The following is a 22119-nucleotide window of genomic DNA, read 5'->3' as shown; positions in this document are numbered from 1 at the left end:
GGCTGCTGGAATGGCATGACTAAACTCCTCTGGCTTGTCTTCCAGTGTGGTGTGGCTGCTGAAGCCTGATGCATGTGAGAGGTCCTTGTGGGATGGCTGTGGCTCTGGAGGATGAACCTCCAGGGATAAAAGCACAAGCTGTGGCAGCCTGAGCTGAGGATTTCCAGATCAGGCTGGAAGAGACTCATATCCATGGGGAGACAGACACTGATGGGAACTGTAGCAGCCCACCAAGAGTAAAAGTCACTTTTACATGAGGAACCCAGTTTTGTTGCAAGTGGAAGTCATCCTTGTACCAAGTCTGTGAAGTCAAACAGGGCAAAAAAAAAAAGAACTTAGTACACAACCCTAATTTCCAAGCTTGCCCAAATCTCTAGATGTCAAGCAGACACCAAGCAAGAACACAGAAACCTGGTTTCTAATTAGTAATTTTTGCTAATAGAGGCATTTTCTACCTTTTCAAACCTTCCTGATACCAGCCTGTGAGGTAGCCCTAATGTCGCAGTTTTGCTTATTTTGTTAAATAAGCAAATTGAAGCCTTCAATAGCTAAATTTAGACTGTGCCTCAGTTCTCCAGTGAACTCTAGGAATCCACATTCAGTCTGAGATTTCAACAGTGTCTTACCAAAGTCTTTGCCCCTATTTCTTCACACTAGAAATGAATACTAAGCATTTATTATTTGCTTTTATGACCCGAAAACTGATCTATTACCTGCTTTTATGACTCTAAAACTGTTCTTTGGGGACTGAAAGGACTAAGCCAGTCATGCACAGCATACCAGAAGCAAGTTCATGTCTTGGCTTTCAACCAGAAAATCATTGCAGATGGCTCCCAGAAGAGAATTTTAAATAACCAGAAGACAGCAAAGTGTAAGACACAGCTGCATCTTGCCAGGAGTGAATCACAAAAACTGATTTTGGTGTGCATAGCAGCACAAGGTTTGGGTGGTTTCTAGAATATTTGTTCTCAAGAGAACAAACTCTCACCTTTTTGAAGCCATCTGGAGTCATTCTGAGTTTAGCAGGGTCTGCACAAGCCAGTGGAAAAGGGAAGAGAAACATCCATAAAATGCTACAATTAAACATACATTTCAAAATTGTTGGTTTCATTTTAGATTTTGGATCCAAGCAAGGGGCTGGCTTTCTTTGAACTGGAGACTCAAACACTTGTGGCAGCAAAGCAAAGCATGTGAAATGGATAGAAAATTCATCTTGCCTAACTTAATTTTTAATGCATTTATTTGAGGAACAAATCCAGTTCCCTTATCACCCTGACCATGACTCTAATTTAAGACCCTGTACTCTTTTGACTCCAATGCCAGTGAGTGTCTTAACACCGCCAAACCAGCAGGGCTGGAGAGGGAGAGCAGAAATAAAATAGACCAGAAAAGGCAGAGATGAAACAAAATAGATGGTGTGATAGACATCTTGTGTTTGTGTTCATGTTTGTGTTTTCAGGATAAAATCAAAGGAGGATTCCAGAAAGGCACTGGAGAGGAGAATAGTTTCTGCACATCAACCAACACACACATTTACTCTGGCAATGGAGTGAAGAGATTTTTTATAGAATCATAGAATCATGGAATAACCTGTGTTGGAAGGGACTCACAAGGATCACTGAGTTCAGCTCCTGGCCCTGCACAGAACAGCCCCAGGAACCCCACTGTGTGTCTCCGAGTGTGATCTGGACCCTTCCCCAGTATCATTGCCCTTCTCTGGACATGCTCCAGCTCCTCACCTGTGCAGGAAACACAGAGGCATTTTATTCATCATGCATCACAAACTCATCCTTCATCTTCTACTCTCTTGATCTGATCTAAACAACAGAACTCCAAACCCTCAGCCAAACCTATTTATTTATTAATTTTTTATTCTCTGCTCCTGTGCAAATTGTGATTTGCCTCTGTGCCTCTTCATTTCTGCATCTGACACATGATGGTGAAGACTGGAATGTTCTGGTCTTATGGCAGTAATGGGCTGATATTGGTGAACTAGTTATCACAGAATCACAGAATCATTAGGGCTGGAAAAGACTTCCAAGACCATTGAGTCCAACCTCTGACCAATCCCCACCTTGTCACCCAGCCTAGAGCACTGAGTGCCACCTCCAGGCCTTCCTTGGACACCTCCAGGGGTGAGGACTCCACCACTTCCCCTTCCAATGCCTGACCACCCCTTCCATGCAGAAATTCTCCCTGAACTCCAACTTTATCTACTCTTTAGCTCAATGTAAGCTCCTCCAAAAGTGAAGAAAAGTAATATTTTTATAAGCACAGGCTTTACATTTTTTTTCTTATTTATTAGAAAATTAAAGATTAAACTAAATAGATATTGAAGGTGGATCATAATTCTTAATGTAACCTTCAAATTTTTAATATGTATATATGTGGAAGGAAATGCTTGTGTTGGTATTTTGGCATGGAATTTTAGTCATGGTCAGGGTTTATCTTCATATATATATATATCTAATCTTTAATGACACAGGCCAGAGTAGCCTTAACCATGACTGAAGCTCCATGCCCAAATACCAACACAAACATTTCCTTCCACAAAAGCCGTAAACCAAAACCAGGTAGGAGAGGAATAGACATGAAGCGATGTTATCTACATTCCACATTTCCAAATGTGGAGCTGTGGTAGGTAGAGAGACTTAACTGGTTTCAAACAAATGAGAAGGAGACAGCATCGGGTTCTAGAATATTTCAGGTATATATCAAAACAATATTCATTGGATCATTCAATAATTATATCTGGAAAGGAACTCAGGACCTCATGTAGTTCAACTTCCTGATCAAAGGAGGGTCAGCTCTTATGTAAAATGGTTATCACAAGCTTTTCTCCAGATTTTATTGCAATACATTTACTAAAATCCATTTTTCATACAGTAATGTTATGAGTGGGGATTTAGACGCAACTCAAGTTGAAATACAGGCCTAAGCTAAAATATCTAGGAGGCATCCACAGCAAATGGTTTGAGAAATTACCATTGATAAGTAGGAATTGCAACAGAAAAATAAAATGGAAGGTGAAGCAATTTCTGAAATGTAAAATATGATCCTTGCACAAAACACAGAGAGAGATGGGTCAAGAGATGAGCTTTTTGTGAGCTGTGATTCTGGGTCTTGCAAGTTCTCTTCTGAATTAAGGTCCCTGTACATACACCAGCTTGAAAGTTAGCGTAAGTGCTTGTGTTCGTGTGTATGTGAAAATGGAAAAGAATTATCATTCTCTTCCAAAAACAACATTTTTGTACTGCAGTCTGTGTGACAAGGAACAAATGTGGGGTCCTGCATGTGCTGGAATGGCCACTAGGGCCAAGGAGCACATATTGGAGCACAAATATAAATCCCAATGTAGGCAGAGCCCAGCACCTCCACAGAAATTAAACACTTTCCTTCTTCACGTACTTGGCAAGATGATGACGTCTTCCCCAGGGCCTGGGATGCTGCCATTGGATCCACCCCAGCCTTTTCCCACACCATTCCATGTCTCTGGGAGTGACCATTTCAAGACAGAACAAGAAGGAGCTACAAAACAGAACACATAAAGACAGAATTATAATTTTGTGTAGCTGGAAGAATTACCATTTCTTTAATAGTCAAGCATCTGTGACATTAACATCCTCCTTTTGTCACTGCTAACTGTTCTTTGTTATTTTCCATGTTTAAAGAAAACTGTTTGATTGAATTCCCAGGGCAGAGGAATTTCCATACTTTCCCAAAGTATGAAAAATTTAAAATAATTAGTGATCAACTCTTACGAGCTTGCTAACACCCAGAAAAGCAATTTTCCATTCCAAGGGGTGACCAAGACCTGCCTTGGAAAAGCAGCTTAACCAACAGACACATGGAAACTCCTGCTCCTTCTCCAAAATGTTCTTTTTCAGGTCAATTCAAAAGAAAAATCCTGAGACTTAGGAAAATATTGGAAGAAACTGAGCTCACAAAATGCAGGTTCTGGACTTGAACCTGTATTTTAGAGAGCTAACTAGCCAGGCTACATAAATTAATTTCCCCTAAGTCTGTTGTCCCTAAGGAGAGGAAGGGAAGCCTTCAAGAGAAAATCCTGCACACTAAGTTTAGTAAATCCTAGACTAATGCAGGCAGGGCCTCCCTCTGGAGGCCTCTGCAAGCACCTACTTCTGCTCTTCCACTGTAAAGGGAATTCTGGCATTTTTTTCTTGAGGAAAGCCTCTTTGGGGATTGAAAATACAGGAGCAAGCACATGCCCAGGTTTTGGGGGCTAGACTCAGCTCAATAATGTTGGGGTGTACAAAAAACCTCTGCGGTCAGCACAGGGAAACACAGAAATTAAACCCATGTCGAGTTCATTAAGTTGGGTCTGTCTCTCCAATCACTTGTTTGTTCTGGGAGAAACACCCTGCCAAAATGTCTCTAAACCCTTTTTCCACATGAGTGATTACTGGATTAATTCACAACATAGCAAGGCAGCTAATATGGTGCCTCAAGTTTTAGCTTTCACATTTTCCAGATTCTGTTCTGCCTTAGTGTATGACTCTGAACTTCATGTAAAGTGTTAGCAAGTTCTCCTCACAGCTCAGTCAGACAAAACAATCCTTTTCCAGCCTGAGAACCAAGGACACCACTGCAGCTTCAGACCCAAAAAGTAAAACAGCAAATTGAGGAGAGCAGTCTGGGAGGATGGGACTTCATAACCTGGAGCTGTAATTGGACAGTTAACCCCAATACATAAATGGACCAGAACTTATAAAAGTGGGAAAATTCATGACCAGTTATCCATTTTGGGTCCATTTTGGTTCCACCTTGGGTCCATCTTGGATAGAGCCATGGCCACCTCTTGTGCCGCCCAATGTGTATCCTTTGAAGACCTTTCAATAAATACTTTATTCCTTTAACACTAGCCCCTGTTCCAGCTAACCTCTCTAGGCAACAATACCCAAAAATATCAAAATTTGGAGGTCTCCCTTCTCTCTGGTATATTTTCTGTCTGATTCAATGTGAAACTGAGCAGTAATATCAGACTATGGAGCACTAAAATACTCTGTAGTCTTACATTCTCCATGACCTTTCTGATCTGCTGTGGCATTTCCCAGGGAAAGCTTATAGTGTTTTATACTGTGGAATCCCACATTTATCTTGAGCAATGGTAGATAGGGCTCAATGAAAAACACCTAAATGAATACCAAGAGCCTCTGTTGACTTGATAGATGTACAAAATATTGAAGTGAAAAATAGCAATTTACTCCTGAAAAAGCCATAAAAAAGAAATGGTGTGACTCCCAGACCAATGTTTTCTGACACAGACTATCACATACCTGGGGTAGGTAAAGCCACTCTTTCCTTCTCTTTCAGTGTGACCTGAATTAAGTCAGCTCCTGTGACTGAACACAGAAAATTTTAGAGTTGCAACAAGGCCTTTCAAATTAACACCAAAAAAAATTAGCAAATCAATTTCCACAGATGAATTCCTGACAACATTATACATTTCTTACAAAAATAACCATTTTCTTTAAGAGCAACAACTAGACATGTTTTCTAAGCTTTTTTTTTGTCCTTTTTTTAGTGCATTGAAAAAGGATTAAACAAATACATTTTAATTTACAGATATGGAAGGTCTCAAGACAACTCATTAGAAACAGCTAAAAAGAAAGCATTCAACAATCAGAAATTCTAGGCTGGAACTCAAATCTCATTTATCCCACTATAAATCCACAGCAGTTCCACTCACACAAGCGATATCACACCATTGAATGCATAATATATTAACTCGCTCAAACAGCGAAATACAGCTTTTGTTTTGTAGTTCAGTTTTGATTTTTTTTTTTTTTCCCAAAATCTGGTATCTGAAAGAGATGCTTTAATTAGCCAGACTTTATAGACTGGAGACAGCGACCCTGTGTTCTCTGCTGTGAAAAGGGGTCAGCAGCAATTATCACAGTGGTAACCTTTGTGCCCGTGTATTGTCAGCAGGAGAAGGGCCAAAATAATGCAAATCAAAGAGGAGCAGGAGAAAGCTGCTTCAGACCCAGCTAAAATCCCACCTCCTCTTCATCTCTAGTGGCATATAAAGGCACTTCCTTTCAGTCACCAGACTGGAACAACTGTAGGTTAAAATAGAAACACTCTGACAAACAAATAAATCTCCTGTCCTCTGCCCAGCCCCTTATGGTGACCCTAAAGTGTTGTTGGAAGATTTTTTTGGGGGGGTAGAAGAATTGTATCAATGAAGCCATTGTCAGAACTTTCCTCAGTTCCAGAACATGCCTGGAACTTTCCTCTGTGTGCATCAACCCACCGATGGGATTTCATACCATATTGTAATTTACTTATTTTATCTTTAAACAAGTCTCTGTACTTTTAAATTGTGAAACCCTTCCTTCCCTACCTCCCTCCTTTTCTCCCAGTGCAACTGAGCAAATTTAAAATAACTGAGGTTCATTAATTTTAAGTGTTCAATAAATTAGTATGAATAATCAAAAAACTTGATTCTTTCTGATAATTACTATTTGATGTCAGTTGAAAGCACTCGATTGAGTTAGCAGCATATGCTCCTATGCCAAATGAGGCTTCCATAATTAAATAGAAACTGATTCCATGAGGTTTTTCTCATGTCTGATTAATTAGTAATCAGGTGCCTCGGCCCTGTTATTCAGTGACACCTTCTCTCCCAATGGTAGCTGGGATCTGATCCATGTATCAATCAAATCAATCTGCCCCAAACCATCACACAGAGCTCACACTGAACAGCAGCATGCATTGAGTGGCCACAAGGTGAACATTTGAAGGGGAAAAGATGACATGAAACTGCTAATTTAAAGCCACTGACACAGTTCTTGTGGCTTTCAGACAATACATCTATGTGAACATTTATGGTTATGGTGTTTTTCCTTTTCACACAGGGCAAAACAGTTGCCAAAGCTGACGAAATAGGCTTAGGAAAAACAAGACAACCAAACCCTGACACTATCCTCTTTCACCTAAATATATTTTGTGAGGTTTGTTGGATTTGGTTGTTTTTTGGTTTTGTTTTTGGTTTTTTTTTTTGCTTACTTTTGCAGGCACTAGAGTGAAATCATCCAGTTAAGGATGTTTGTATTTTTCAGAGAAAAGCTGCTCTAATTAAATCCTGAGGGGACATAAAACTTGATCAATATGGTGCACAGACCTCATAATGGGGCTCAATCCCCTTATATGGTGAAGAAAGGAACCATTAAGACTTAATTCAGTACAGAGTTTTATCATTGCCCTGTCCAGAGTCAGGGAAATAATAAAAGTTTCTCATATTTGAAGCATCATCCCACCAGAGAGCATGACAATTCAAGCATGACAATATAAGTTACCTGTACTCTTGACATGAGCATAAGAATCAGGGACAGAATTCTCCCCATAACTCTCCACATCCCTGTAACTTGTACAATTATTTACATCCTTATAACTTGTACTATTATTTACATTGATGGAGTGTAAAGTGCACTGGTTGTGAACCAGCAGCGTTTTGTTGCCTTTTCCCACAAATACCCCTAAAAACTGATCATGAAAGATAAAGGCCCTGGGATTAATCAAGGCTACAGTGACACAGTCCTCCTGGTGGTTTTGTTTTGCTGCTGAATACGTTATCACTGGGTTTTGCAGGACAGGAAGAGATACAGGCACTACAGATGAAGGACATCATTAGTAAACATTGAATTAAGGTGACTCTTGGCAAAATGTAGTTATAAGGCTCCAGGGTTTAGTTGTATAAAACCTTTATAAGGCTCATCAATTTTCTGCCTTATTACAGCTCCTCCTGGATGTTTGGGCTGTGGATCATAAATATAGGCCTTCTGGATGATCCTGCTGGTAACTTTTCCTGGTTCAGGGCTCCTTGAGTGAACATGAAGGAGGAGCAACTCAGTCTTTTATCAGCTTTGCAGTGACTCGGAATTTTGCCTGTGGATATTAGGAAGGGCTGAAACTAGGATAAATGGCTCCAATAGCCTGACTTACAAATAACAAGCAGCTCCATGCTATTTAACATCAATTGGGCTAACATCCATCACCAGGAAATCAAAACTTTTTGGACAGCACAATCAACAACACAGTGAGACACACCTCTAGAAACTGGAGAACGTAGGAGAGGGTGTTTTGTCACCCCCTGTGAGGATCTTCTGCAGGAGATACCCAGAAGTGTGATATAATGAGGACAACGTGTTAGGGAGAAGAAGTGTAAGAACCCATTTTATACACATACAACTGGATAGTTACAATTATATATATATATGTGTATGTATATATATATATATATATATATATATATATATATATATATATATATATATACACACACATATACACACACACATAATTATGTATGTATGTCTTTGGGTCGATGGACACAGATTCTTGCTTACAGCAGACTGGCATTTGTGTAAATTGGCATTTCCTCCTGCAGACATCACATAATCAAAAAATCAACCCTGACAGGATTATAAGGGCATTCCATCATCTTATTTGTGTAACTGCAGCACTCTCTGGTTTCCCTGCTTCCATGCCAGAAGGACAGGAGCTCACCCACCAGGAGAAGGTTGTTTTGTCTCTTTGTGTCTATTACAAAAATTGAGCAACTGAGGGAATGGGGTGGGGGGATCTCAGCCTGGAGAAAAAAAGAGTCCCAGGGAGGATCCTGCTGCTCTCTGCAGCTCCCTGGAGTGAGGTTGTAGCCAGGTGGGTGTTGGTCTCTCCAAGGTAATTAGCAAGGAGACAAGAGGAAATGGCCTCAGACTGCACTAGGGGAGGTTCAGCTTGGGCATCAGGAAGAATTTCTTTTTGGAAGGGTGGTTAAACATTGCTACAGGCTGCCAAGGAAGTTTGTAGAGTCACCATGCTTGGAACTGTTAAAAAATTACTGAATGGGGCACTCAGTGCTCTGGTCTGGGTGACAAGGTGGGGATGGGTCACAGGCTGGACCTGGTGACCTTGAAGGTATTTTCCAACATAAATCATTTTATGATTCTATGATCACAAGGGGCACCTCTTTGCAAAGAACTGACTTTCATTTCATGGAGGTCACTGAGCAGCCCACATCTGGTGAACTGGTGCTCTGAAACAACTGATATGGGTGAGTTTTATCTGGGAGAAAAGATTCATCCCTGTACAATCAGTCCTCTGTAAAGAATTAACTCCATTCTTCATGTCTTTCACCTAGGATTTTCCTTTACCCCCAAGCAACAGGGCTGCAGAAAATATCTGTGTTTATTTATTTTCTGTATTTTCATATTAGAAACAAACATTCTTTAGAGTTTTTTCCTCCTATACAAAGCAATTACAGAAACCCACAGAGCCTAATGGAAGTGAGGTCATTCTTTAGGAATCTAGAAAAGACAATAAGTATAATCAAATTATTTTTTTTAAGAACTATGGAAATTGTAAACCTGCTTCTGACACAGCAGTAATGTGAGGTTCAGCCTTAGGCCCTCTTAACAACTCACACATGAGCAGCCTGAGCAAAGTCAGCAGGATGACCTATCTGCATAAAAGTTGTGTCTACTGAAAAATGTATTTGGGATAAATAAAAAGTTTGATAACCCTTTCTGTGATGTTTTCAATAATGTTTCTGTCCAGCACTTCAAATTTTAGGGGAAAAAAATGCAAGAGAAATCTGGAGGTGAAGGAAGCCAACACTTTGTTTCATTCCAAAAGAATATGGTTTAAACATTTCAAAAGTGAACTAAAAGGAAACAACAACTCTCTGTTTTTTAGCCAGTTCCAGTATTGCCCAGAGACCTTAACCAAGGAGCAATACCACGCTGGGGCACCATATGCTGAAATTTGTAACAGACTTAAAAAGCTCATCATGTTATTATTGCAATTTACAAAGGATATTTCTCCTAAAAAATATCCCAGATTTCCCAGTGGGATGTCTCTTTCCACCACTCTTGTCATAATAAATGGTTGTTGTTTTTTTTTTTTTGCTTCAGCATGGTCATATCATGTTTCACTCCCCAAAAATGTGGTTGAGCCACAGCCCATGAGTGTTTCAGAGTCGCACCACAATTGCAGGCCCACAGCGACCTTTGAGAATCACTTCTCTTAACACATAGGGTGCCTCAGAGAAAATCAGGGTGATGCTATGAACCATGTCAAAGCAAAGCTGGTGATGTAGAAATGACTGGCATGGGATGCTTCAAGCTCCCTAAGCCTCCCCTTCACCCAGAACCCAGAAGGGACATGGGGTCACCTGTCCTTCAATGCAGATTCCTTTAAAAAGATCTGAAAAGGTGATTTTTAAAGTGTCTTGGAGGCTGGTTAACAGAGTTTCATGTGTGTAGGTAGCAGTGACGATCTTTGTTAATAGGATCATTGCCCATACAACAGAAACATTCTCCATTACAATTATTTCTCCCCATTCAGCACCCCTGCATTCTCCTCCAAGCCTAATTTACAGGAATTAGGCTCCCAAGCCTAATTTACAAGACTCCAACCATCAGTGCAACTTAACTCCTTTAATCCCCTCCATACGGTGTATTTTCTTGCCTTTTGTGCTAGACAGACCTTTTTTTTCTCCCCCCAAAGATAAACAAACACTTGCATGACGCCAGGCAGTTTTGGATGGAAGAGGGCATGGGGAAAGCTTGAGCCCGCTGCAGACTTCTGTCCAAGGTGGTTTCATTTGGCTGCCTGCTCGTTTAAATAACAATATCTTCTCAGTCACGGCGTTTTCCTTCCCCTTCTCCTCATTTTCTCCCCCATGCAGGCCTGAGTAAAAGGCTGTGTGAATTCAGGAGGCTGCTCATTAATGAGCTGGCATCTGATCCGTATTTACCGACGTTAATTTTTGGATGTAATGCACCCCTGCCACTTCCCCACAGTTTGCCCTAAAAGGCTTTCGGAGGGGCACAAAAGCGGAGGGTCAAAAGTGAGCTGACCCCGGCCAGAATGTACAATTATTGCAAAGAGGTGGTACACCAGCAGCTGTCGAAACCCCACCGAAGCGCTTCCAAAAGTTGGAGGATGACTAATACGCCGGAGCTCTCCCCTCCGCCCCGCCAGAGCCGCCGACTTTGGGCAGGAAGAATTATGGCCCTCCCGAGCAGCTGCAATAATTGTCTTGCCATTGTCCCCCGGCCCTCCCTCCGCCACCCCCTACAAGTGCCCATTGTGGCCGCGGAGTCGAGTGATTTTATGCTCGGGCTGATGCTGTTTGCGCCCAGCTGCCCGAGCGCTGACACACGAGCCTGCAGAGGGGGGACCCGCGTCTGCTAGACGGGGCTGCGACATACCAGACCTTTTACATAAGTCAAACAGGAACAAATGACTCTTTATCAGCCCCTTCTCCCTTTGAAGTGGCGGCTGCTTATAGGCCCTTACAGCTTTTCCTCCTTAGCCCGAGCAAACATCCTCCTTTTGATATGCTACATGCTCATTATCTCTGCCCCATTTAATGATTTTTGATTGAAGGGTGGCAGCGCAGTTGCCAAGAGGGTAGTTAAAGAGGCTCCACGCAGTCAGGACAACAAGAAAGGCTTTCCTTGTGCAGCAGCCTAAATTTGGAGTTTCTTAACAGTGTGTTCTTGTTCTTAGCAGCAGATAAGGGCTGAGCGTGAAATTCTTAATTAAGCAGTAAATAGAGAGTGGGGTGTCAGCAGATGCAGCCTGTAGCCATGGAGACCAAGTCAGATGAAGGAGGGAGCTAAGACTCAACGCCGGCCCCGGGCTCGGGCATGACTGACAGCTGAAGAATCCGACAAAGCTTGTAAACGGGATTAATTAGTTGGCTAATTATTTCATATAGTTAAATGTAAATAAAATATTAAAAAAAAAAAATTCCAGAAGAGTCAACTTGCAGAGTTAGGCAGGAAGATGTTCTGAAGGCCAGACCTTCTAGCCTTGTCCTCTCTGGGTGGGTGGGTGGACTGGTGGGGTTTTAAGACCAGAAGGGTCTATTGTGGCAGCTTTCTCTGACCTCCTATGGAGCATGAATCTCACTCGCCTCATGAGGTTCCTAATAACTTCTCACAGAGCTGGAGCATATTTCCCTGAAAAGACAGCCAAGCATCTTCTAAGGACCCTGAGTGATGGAAAGTCCACCACATGCCATGAATCTGCTCTGCTGGCTAATTATCCTCACCCTCTCAGCCTGCACAGCAGAGAGAATGAGAGAAATCCCATACCAGGGGCAGGAATCTGCTTTGTTTCAAACTTTTACCCTACACCGACAGCATAGATATTAGGTACCCAACACTGAATTATTGACCTCACTCCTATAAAAGTCCTCACAGAAGATGTTCACAGCATGAATTATACATGTTAGGTGTTTTCATAAATTTCCTCTCAATAGTACGTTGTATTATTGTTTCTCCAGTAAAATGAGGAACCCCAACAAGCTCTTTGAGTAATAAAAGTAAAGATGAAAGTAAGGCAAGAGAAGGACAAGAAAGTGTCTGTGATGCAAGAGTGACATATGCCAGCCAGACCACTTTTGTCCCAGTCTTCCCAAGACTTTCATCTCCTCTATTTTCAACAGCAGAGGCCCAGCTACAGATGTCATCCTCTGAGCTTTCCCATGCTGCTCTGACAGTGAAAATCAGGATATGCAAACTGAAATGCAGTCACCTTTCATATTTGAAGGAACAAATTTACGCTGTTGGTAAACAGAAAGAATAACACATTTTTCTTCTTTCAGTAAATACTTGACTTTGTCTCTGGTAAGGCTTAGACACAACAGCTAAATTTACAGTAGCCAATCTACACTTGAACTGTGTCTAAATAGGGCCAGGACACAGACCTAAGACCAGCACCCCAATAATCTACGTGGTTATAGTGCTGGTCAAATTTCTGGCCAAATTTTTGGCCTACACCAGGAAGACTCCCAGGTGGTGACCAATGCACCAGTAGAGTTTTTGCAAGCACATGGATCTTTTATCATTTGAAGCCTGGGTACATCCAGCCCATTTTTAGAGCTAAAATGTTAAACACAAACTATGCTGTGGCAGTTGCTGAAGGACCAGAGGTGGACGCAGGGAGTGTGATCCTCAGACTGAGGTTAAGATTTGGGCTTCCCCAGTTCTCCCCAAATGTGATTTTCCACACTGGTTGATTTTCACTGTTGCCAGACCAAGCTCAGTGGATTTCCTGCCCTCATTGCAGGCGTGTTTTCCTCTCCACTGTCACAATGATTGTTCTAAAGGTATCCTACATGAGAAAGCCATTTGCATGCTTATGCTCTCAGTCGTGCAAAATCAAGGGAAATTCATTACATTTAATGGAACAGATGAGAAAAGTAATTGGTTATAATGAAAATCACTATCTTTATTTTCCTGGTATGAGTCACGAAGGAGAAGCTAATGTTCTCAAAGACACCAAAATATATTTGTGATTTCTAGTTCTGCTGCTATTAATAAAGGCAACAATCATTACCTTGCCTTTGACATATAGATATTTATAAAATTATTTAATTTAGAATGGGAATTATTGAAAATGTCCATTTCTCTCCATGATCTCATGTACAATGTCACCTAGGCAAAGGTTTAAGATGCCTCTGGAAGTTTCCAGCCCTAGAAAAATTTCTCTCCCAGAAATCTTACTGCCCTCAGTGTGCTCAACCTAGCAAGATGACCACATTTTATTAAGGATACCTGTGATAAAGGACCACCTGACAGGAGAGGTCATTGGTGGAATTTAATGCCTTTACCACTCAAAAGAATCCAGCTCAAATACAACTGATGTCACATCACCCACTATTTATGGCTCATTCCTTTTTTTGCTAGGTCAGGCATCAGATAGATCAGTTAGGGATGGACCTGATGTGCACTTACCTATTTGATCAGCACTTTGAAGGACCTCTCACTTATTGAAAGGCCTTTGAAAGCTGGCCTTGAGTAGATTTGGGGTTTAAATTAATGAGACATCAGCTCTGTCACCATTCTTGATCACAAATGTAGATTGCAACCCCCACACTGCACTTACCCAGATAGGTGAGCTTCCTCAGCTTGCTGTTGAGGTGCCAATCACAGCTCCTGTGGTGGCCATACAAAGGTACCAACTGCAGTGGCTGTCCCCTCCTTGTCCCACAGGACACCACAGCCTCAAGATGGGCAGGAAGATCCCTGTGTTCCACCAGCAGATAATTCCCAGCCTTGAAGTTGCTAAATGTCACTGAATACTGGGGAAGAGGGAACCAAAAGAAACATGTCTGAGTCTGTGATTAGAGGTCCATGGAGTGCAGCATAAAGGGGTGAGGAGGATGGTGCTCCTCACAGGCAAAATGTGTGGAAAACAGGAAAAAATATGCAAAACTAAGCAGGAGGTGATGGTAAATGCAGAAAAAAAAAATCAATTCCCCTCATCACCTTTGAAAGGTGAGGAGAATCAATGTCTTCTGAAAACTGTGCTTCAACATGTCTTAAGGCAGCAAAAATCCTGTAGGGTCCTAAGCACCACACTGAACTTTCACCTAAGATATCCAAAATCATCAACTGTCCATGGCCAGGTGGGATGGGGCTTAGAGCAACCTGATCTATGGAAGGTGTCCCCGCCTATATCAGGGGCTGGAACTGGATGAGCTTTAAGGTCCTTTTCAACCCAAACCATTCCATGAATCCACGGTCTTCCTGCTCCAGGTGACTACTGAGAGCTTATCTAAGAGATAAGAGTGAGCTTATCAGTCATCTTATCTAAGCCTATAAATACAGAGAGACTTTTTCAGTGCACTTAACTCTATTTTATTTTTCTCTGTTCATCCAAAGACATGAAAGCATGATTATCTCTTCCAGATATAATTTTGAAATTATAAAACCTTCCCATGTTACCTGGAGCTGTTTGCTGACCAAAGGGTTGTCAAATGTCAGTGTGTAAGTCTCTTTATCCAAGAGAAGAACCATCCAGCCATACAGGTTTGATAAAGTATCAGGGACATAATTGACTGTGTTTGACTTATTCCTGCTGTCAATCACAGTTAAATTATAGGGAATGTCTGGAGCCTCTTTTCTGCAGGAAAAGAAAAAAAAAGTGATTACATTTTTACATTGAATTCTGTTATTTTGCAGCCTGTACAGTTCTATTTTTATTTGAATTACAGCAGCTGTGCTGGATCTCCCTTAGAATGTGTGTCCATTTTTGTAATTCTTTATACATACCATAAGAAACAATATTTTGCCCCAAATGCTGTAAAAAGAGAAAGAGAAAAAGAGAGACCCAGCATGTAGGAGTAAAGGAAGAGGAAGAGAGCAGAGCAGATGTAACAGCCAGGGTACCAACTTCTACATTGCCAGAGTATTTTTCCTCTGCCAGACTCATGGGCCTCAGGTTCAACTTTTAGGATCTTCATTAAATTTGATGGAGTCTTCTTATTAGCATCAGCCGAGGCTGGGTGGGGTTTGGAGTAACTGATCCCGTGGAATGTGTCCCTGCCCATGGCAGGGAGTTGGAATGAGGTGATATTTAGAGTCCCTTCCAACCCATACCATTCTGTGATTCTGTGATTATTCACTCCCATTTTAGTGGTCAAAAGTTTCAAAAAAAGTCCTGTGTAATTCAAAGAGCTGGTCTCTGCCTGCAGTCAAAGTTGGGGCTGCTGAGGACTGATTAAATCCTTCACAAAATGGGTGAACTTTTAGTACAGCAGTTCTTATGAGCATCCAAATGAGAATGCAACCTCCTTTTTCACTAGAACTTGCTCTCCTAATTTCTGACCAGTCTAGTCAGGAGAAAAAACCCTTACTGAACAGATCAACATTTGCACTGGTATCATGAGGGGTCACAAACCCTTTAGATTTAAGGTCGCAGTAGACTCCTCTTAGTTTTGGCATTTGAGCTGACAATAAGCTTAAAAAAATCCCCTCTTTTAAGCATCCTTTGAATAATTTTTCTCAATATTTGAAGCATTATCTTACTCAGACTGGATATGGCTTATTAACCCAAGACAGTGCTAAAACTCGTGTCATCCTGCAATCTGCCTGTATTTGCAATTTTTGGTTGGTTTGTTGCTTGTTTTTTTTCCCCCCAAGTGCTTTGGAGATGATGCAAAATCACCAGAGCAGTCATCCCAGATGAATTTTTCTTTTCTCTTTTAAAATCAGTTCAGTGATTTTTATTTCTTCTTCTTTTTTTTGTTGTTGTTATTCTAGTGTCTGTCACTTTGTCAAAGCGCTTTCTGGTTACCCAGAAACATTCAGCTGAGAAACAGCAGTGGCAAAGCGAAGTGTGAATCAGCAAAGAATCACTCAACCAGAAGATATTGGCAGACCAATGAAACTGGAAGGAGTTTATAAGGCTTAAACAGCTTTTGTACCACTAATAAACCTCCTGTTATGGGCATTAACTGGACCAGGATATTAGGCTGCTAATTAAGCAAGTAAATGACAACAAGCACATTATTGCCGCAGTTATCAGCACCTTCACAGGTATTCTAGCAGCAGAAGAACACCACACACAATGCAAAACTCTCTTGCACATCAGAAGGAGCCTTATTGAGTTGCAAAGATGCCCAATGTCACAGCAAGTGACATAGACTCAGACCCATCCTCTCTGCAGCATAAATTCACATGGTTTTACTCTTTATTTATTTTAATTTTCATCGCTGGAGGATTCTGAAGAGAACAGCTTGAATCACTTTTGCTGGGGGACTCTCCCCAGTACTTCCAGGAGAAGTAGAGTAGAAAGCTTGGAAAGGACAATCCTGCTGGGATACAAGTCTGACCTGTTAGAAGGTTAGGTGGCAATTCCACACCAGCTGTGTAGATCCAATAGCTAGTGAATGGAAATGTGAATTCACTAACTGGTCAACTAATTGTGAATCCATTTATGTTGGAGACCAATATTTAGAAGACCTCAACTAAGTATCTTAAGCTGTATAGTGAACTTCCAGATGGCCACAGTTAAGTGAAGTACACCTTTTCCTGTGTGTCTGCTTTTAACAGACAACTTATAGACTCATAGAATCATTTAAGTTTGAAAAGACATCTGAGATCACCGAGTCCAACCATTAACCCAACACTGCCAAGGCCGCCTCTAAACCATGCCCCAAAATGCCACATTTACATGTGTTTTAAATCTCTCCAGGCATGGAGACTTAACTCTATTTTTAGAGAGTTATGAGCACCATTGCCCCACAAAGCCCATTTGGGCTTTGCCTGACCCATTTGGTCACAAATGCCTGACCTCCTTTTCCATGAGGACATTTTTTTCTAATATTCAATCTAAACCTCTCCTGGTGCATCTTAGGGCCATGTACTCTTATCCTGTCCTTGTTCCCTAGAAGCAAAGCCTGACCACAACCCCACATCCTCCACCCCCTGGCTGTCCCCTCCTGTCAGGGAGTTGTGCAGAGCCAGAAGGTCCCTCCTGAGCCTCCTTTTCTCCAGGCTGAGCCCCTTTCTCAGCTCCCTCAGCTACTCCTGGTGCTCCAGCCCCTTCCCCAGCTCTGTTCCCTTCCCTGGACACGCTCCAGCCCCTCAGTGTCCCTCTTGTCATGAGGGTCTCAGAGCTGTCCCCAGCACTGGAGGTGCCCCAGCAGGGCCAGCACAGGGGACAGGCACTGCCCAGGTCCTGCTGGACACACCAGTGCTAGGACAGCCCAGGCACCATTGGCTTCTTGCCCACTTGGCTCATGTTCCTGATCCAGGAAGGAAAAGGAGCAGGAGATACCTTATGGCCTGCAATCTCTAGGGTTTTCTTGACCTGGAATATTGTGTCTTTTACATGAATTGCTTGAGGTGTTGCCACCCATAAATTAATTTCCAACTCCTGACAGGCTGCCCACAACCAAACCAAAAATTTGGGGAACCTAGAAAGCTTCTCAGCTCAGCGTACAAGTTAACTGGTGCAAGGACACAATAAGCCTGAGATACACTCCCCTTGAAAGGATGTCAGTGTTGTTTTTTCACCTCAGTGCCAAAAAGGCACCAAAATGGAAGTACCCTGTTAATGGAATTACCAGCCACAATTAGCACCATTTCCATTTGCCCTAAATAGCCAGTGATTTCACTGTGCCCTAAATAGCCACCAATCTACCTCTCTTTAATGCTAATGAAGTAGAAGAGCGCTGGCACACGAGTATTTCTAATTCAGAGGATCTGAGGGAGCCTGCACGCATCATTAACGTGGAGAGCTTCATTATCAGAGGAGAGCCTTCCCCTGAACTTCTCCTGGCTTTATTTGAAAGAAACTAGGAGGCAATGGTCTTAATGCAAAATTAACCCTCCCTTTAAACTGCTGGAAGCCTTTACAAACTGCAAGGGGGGAAAAAAGGATGACTCATTGTGAAGGCTGTTTTTTTTATATCGAAGCAGGTTTCAATTAAGGAGCAATTTGCTTTAGAAATATGGCAGGATTACAGGATAGGGCTTTACAGTCTGAGCCACAATTCACCAATTGTGACTGTATAAACTGTTATATAATTTAGCTCAAATGCATTGTGCAGAACTGCTCGACAGATATGGGCCACAAAGGATTTGTTAAGCCCATCAACAACATGGTGTAGAACAAATATTAACTCTCCTGTTTATGTTTACCATTAACTTATTTATCCTAAGGGTCCATATCTGTGTGTATGAAGGCAGGCTCTCTGTTTAGCTCTAAATGCTTTCTGTTTGTGTAATAATCCATTATGATTATCCCTCTTCAAAAACAGGAAACAATTTAGCATTGAACTTCAAATGGGACACCAAATGTTTATATCAAGAGTCCATGTTTATTGTTGGCCAAAGGGAGGCTAATTCAAAATTATAACCATATCAAACACTTTACAGGTTTAATCTTGGGGCCCAGACCAGTTCACTTTATTTTAATTGCCAAGAACTAAGAATTTTCAGCTGTTTTCAGTAAATGTGTGTATCTTTGTTGAGACACCAAGCTCATTATTCAAATCTGTCTTTCATTATGAATCCTTAGTAGCAGTGATTTTTTTCATGCATGAGTCTTTTAGGAAATAACCAGATCTTTGACCCTGATCTTGAGTCACCACCATGGGCTGAATTTTAGGTAAAAGAAGAATTGAGATGGTTTCCCAGGAATAAAAAGAGTTGTGACTGACAAGATTGATTCCATCAGAGTAGAATTTCAGTTTGCTACCCCTGCCTTCCAAAATCCCCTGTGTTCTTAAAATATTTCCCCAGATCCTACAGTTTACAAGCTGATATTTTCAGGAAAACTAAAATCAGACAGAAATCCTGAGCTGGAAAGTGGTTGTTGGTAAACAAACAGTTCAAATGTCTGCAGTGCAAGCATTGCAAGCACCAGAGGAGGACTGCTTGTTCACTCCACTTTTCCCACATCAGGTAGAGCTCTGAAGAGTCCCTGGAAGTGTCCAGTGCCAAGTTGGATGGGGTTTGGAACAACCTGGGGTAGTGGAAGGTGTCCCTGCCCATAGCAGGGGGTGGAACAAAATGATCTTTAAGGTCCCTTCTAACCCAAACCATTCTGTGATTTTAGGATCAATGTGTTGGTTATTACAGGGAGTCCCAGCTGATGCACCTGGCTCTGATCTATCCAGGCCATGAGAAGCATCCAACAGACTTGCCAGATTTCCCCTTGCCAGGAAAGCAAGCTTAGGGCCAGCAAACATTGCCTCAATGTTAAATTGATCTCCCTGCACTTAGAAATACCTCAGATGATGGTCAAGCTAAGGGAGAAGGCTTGAAGAAATGTCTTGCACACTCATAACACTGTACAGGATCTGGCTTTGCTGCCCATACCCCTGACTGCAGGGTGAATGGAAAGCTGTGCTCAACTGGGAAACAAATTTCTCTTGGTGGGATGTCTGAAATGCCAGAAATGCAGCAGAGTAAAAGCTGAATCTCTAAAGCTGAGCTGATGAGTTGGTAACTGAACAGTCAATAATTTAATATTTGCCTTCCATGTTACATCACAGGAGCCCTCAGAGGATGGGTTATGGGGACAAGTGACCATGTAAGCTGCCCCCTGTGTGGGGGGACACATGGCCAGAGAGTGACTGAGGACACTGAGAGAAGAATCGTGGTTGTCAGGGTGTTTCACAGCAGGGGGATGTTCAGCTGAAAGGCACCACAGAGAATAAATTAATAAATCAAAGGAAAAGCAAAACTAGAGTAACCATCTGAACTCTCTTCACGATTCAAAGACACAGAGGTAGGGGCACACCAACCCATCAGCAGTGGCTGTGTTTGCAGAAATGCATCACATGGAAAGGATGTTAGAGCTGAATTAGGAATGAAACCTAAAAAGTTGATCTTTTTCTCTGCAGCAGAGGAGGGAGACAATAAAAGGCTTGAACTACAAGACTGGTGCTGAGCAAGTCCAAGGCTTCCCCAGTGAGAAAAGGAAAGCAAATTAGAGGGACCAAGAGAGAAACTCCCTTTTGGCAGGCGCAGCCACCAAGTGTTTGGAGTACCCTTCGCCGCAAGGTGCTGCCAGGCTGCAGATTATTCTAATGCTCTCCTCTTGTAAAAATTATGCATAATGTGAAGAAACTTTGAAAGTCACTTAATCATGTTATGACAATTTTTTAATGAAAATTTGTTTTAATATTAATAGAGATTCATAGTTTCATGATAATATGGGTAGCGGTGGCATTTGGAGCAGCCGTTTCTAGCCTGCAGCCATGCTGTGCTGTGCCATAGCATAAGCTGTGCTTCAGACTACTCAATAACTTTCTCACATATAAATTTATAAAGACTTTTATAAGCTCCAATTACATTTTTAAAAGACATAAAACCCCTCTTTAAAGTGTGCTTACGTGACACATTAGTTTAACTTTCAACTGGACTTTGTGAAGAAAGGTTTTGTTACAGCAATGCTAGCTTGGAAATGGATCCCCATTTCCCTGGAAGTTGTTGAGTGAAGTAGTTCAGGACAGAGAGTCACAAAATGTTCAAGATAGTAGTTCTCCTTTTCAGAAAAGAGCTTCCATACTTTTTCTCTAACAAAACACTCATTTTCTCCCAAACACATAGTTTATTTTGGGGAAAAATGTCAATACAACACATGCATTCTGGTAAATGAAACAGCACAAAGATAAACAGCCAATTGCCCACATTGTATCATAAATAATAGAAATTGTTCCAGACATTCTTTTAGCTGGCACCAAGCAGCCCTGACAGCTCCCAGGCAGGGGATCTTCCCTAAAGGTTAGTGCTGATGCAACATCCCTGATGTTTTGGAGACTGAGATGGTTAAAAATATGGCCATGTCCAATCCTTGCCAGTTGCTCTCAGGGGCAGGGATTGATCCTGAGGTTTCTGAGATAGAGGGTGCCATACTAGGTCTCCCCTCTTAAAATCCATTATTCACCTCAGTCTTCAAGATTTTTGGAGCTGGAATCCCATCCCTGAAATTCAGGATAAGTGAAAAAACCCACCATCTCAAGCCTCTCTCTTTTTTTTTTTTTTTTTTTTTGGAGGAGCAAAGAAAATTCATGTTGCAGACCTGACAGGTCTCATGTTGCATGGCCTGGTAGAGCACCATAGAAAGATTTTTTCCAGAGATATTTTTTAACTCTTTTCTTGTCAGAAACTAAAGATAACCAAGCAACAGTGCTTTTGTCTTTTAATTGAGGTGAGATGGATCCAAGAGGAACTTGTTAAGATTTTTTTTCCTGTCACTCACCTATCTTTATTCTCTTTACTGAACCTCTGCCAATGGCTCCTAGTCATGTTTTGCTGTATTAATCCTAAACTATTCCTTTTTTATTGCAAACACTCTCCAAACACATCTGGATAAAATTCACCCATTCTCCTTCTCCCACCCACTCATCCTCTGGTCATGCTGTAGATATTTTATTGACTTTTACTCTTCATCCCCTCCAGCTCCTTTTATTCCCCACCCTGGTCCTCTCCCAGGTTCCTTTTGGAGCTCTATCTATCTGAGCAAAGCCTCCCTGACTCATCACCCTCATTTGGCTGGATCTGACCATCTTTCAACTTCTTATGACAGTGATTTGGCTCCTGGGAGCTGCTGGGGAGAGAGGATCTGGAAGCAGCATAGAGAGGATGCTCACGGTCCCTGGGGTTACTCTGCTGAGTACACAGTCCTCAGGAGGACAGGCTAACAGCTGGCTTCTTCTTCTCAGATCGCCAAGGGTCTTTGATGTAAAGGTAAATTTACTCCCAGATCATGCAGAGGAATAATAAAGAAGCAAAATAAGGGGTACTTGCATGAAATAAAACCTTAACTGAGAAGCCATTT

The 22119-nt window shown here is 41.8% G+C and overlaps 1 protein-coding gene across 5 annotated transcripts in view; it reads right to left on the bottom strand.

The window, feature by feature from the left end:
- PKHD1 (PKHD1 ciliary IPT domain containing fibrocystin/polyductin) overlaps window positions 1-22119 on the bottom strand; it is a 239168-nt gene that overhangs the window by 91128 nt on the left and 125921 nt on the right. For all 5 annotated transcript variants that reach the window (XM_038131605.1, XM_038131604.1, XM_038131606.1 and 2 more), the window contains 4 exons: window positions 14769-14946; window positions 13927-14122; window positions 5298-5363; window positions 3409-3528 (listed from right to left, as the gene is read on the bottom strand). In XM_038131605.1, the coding sequence (XP_037987533.1) occupies window positions 3409-3528; window positions 5298-5363; window positions 13927-14122; window positions 14769-14946 (560 nt within the window). The remainder of the gene's footprint in view (window positions 1-3408; window positions 3529-5297; window positions 5364-13926; window positions 14123-14768; window positions 14947-22119) is intronic.

Source organism: Motacilla alba, chromosome 3 (assembly GCF_015832195.1).
Source record: "Motacilla alba alba isolate MOTALB_02 chromosome 3, Motacilla_alba_V1.0_pri, whole genome shotgun sequence".
NCBI lineage: Eukaryota > Metazoa > Chordata > Aves > Passeriformes > Motacillidae > Motacilla > Motacilla alba.
The sequence above is the reverse complement of the archived record's forward strand: the minus strand, read 5'-3'. Positions and strand labels throughout refer to the sequence as shown.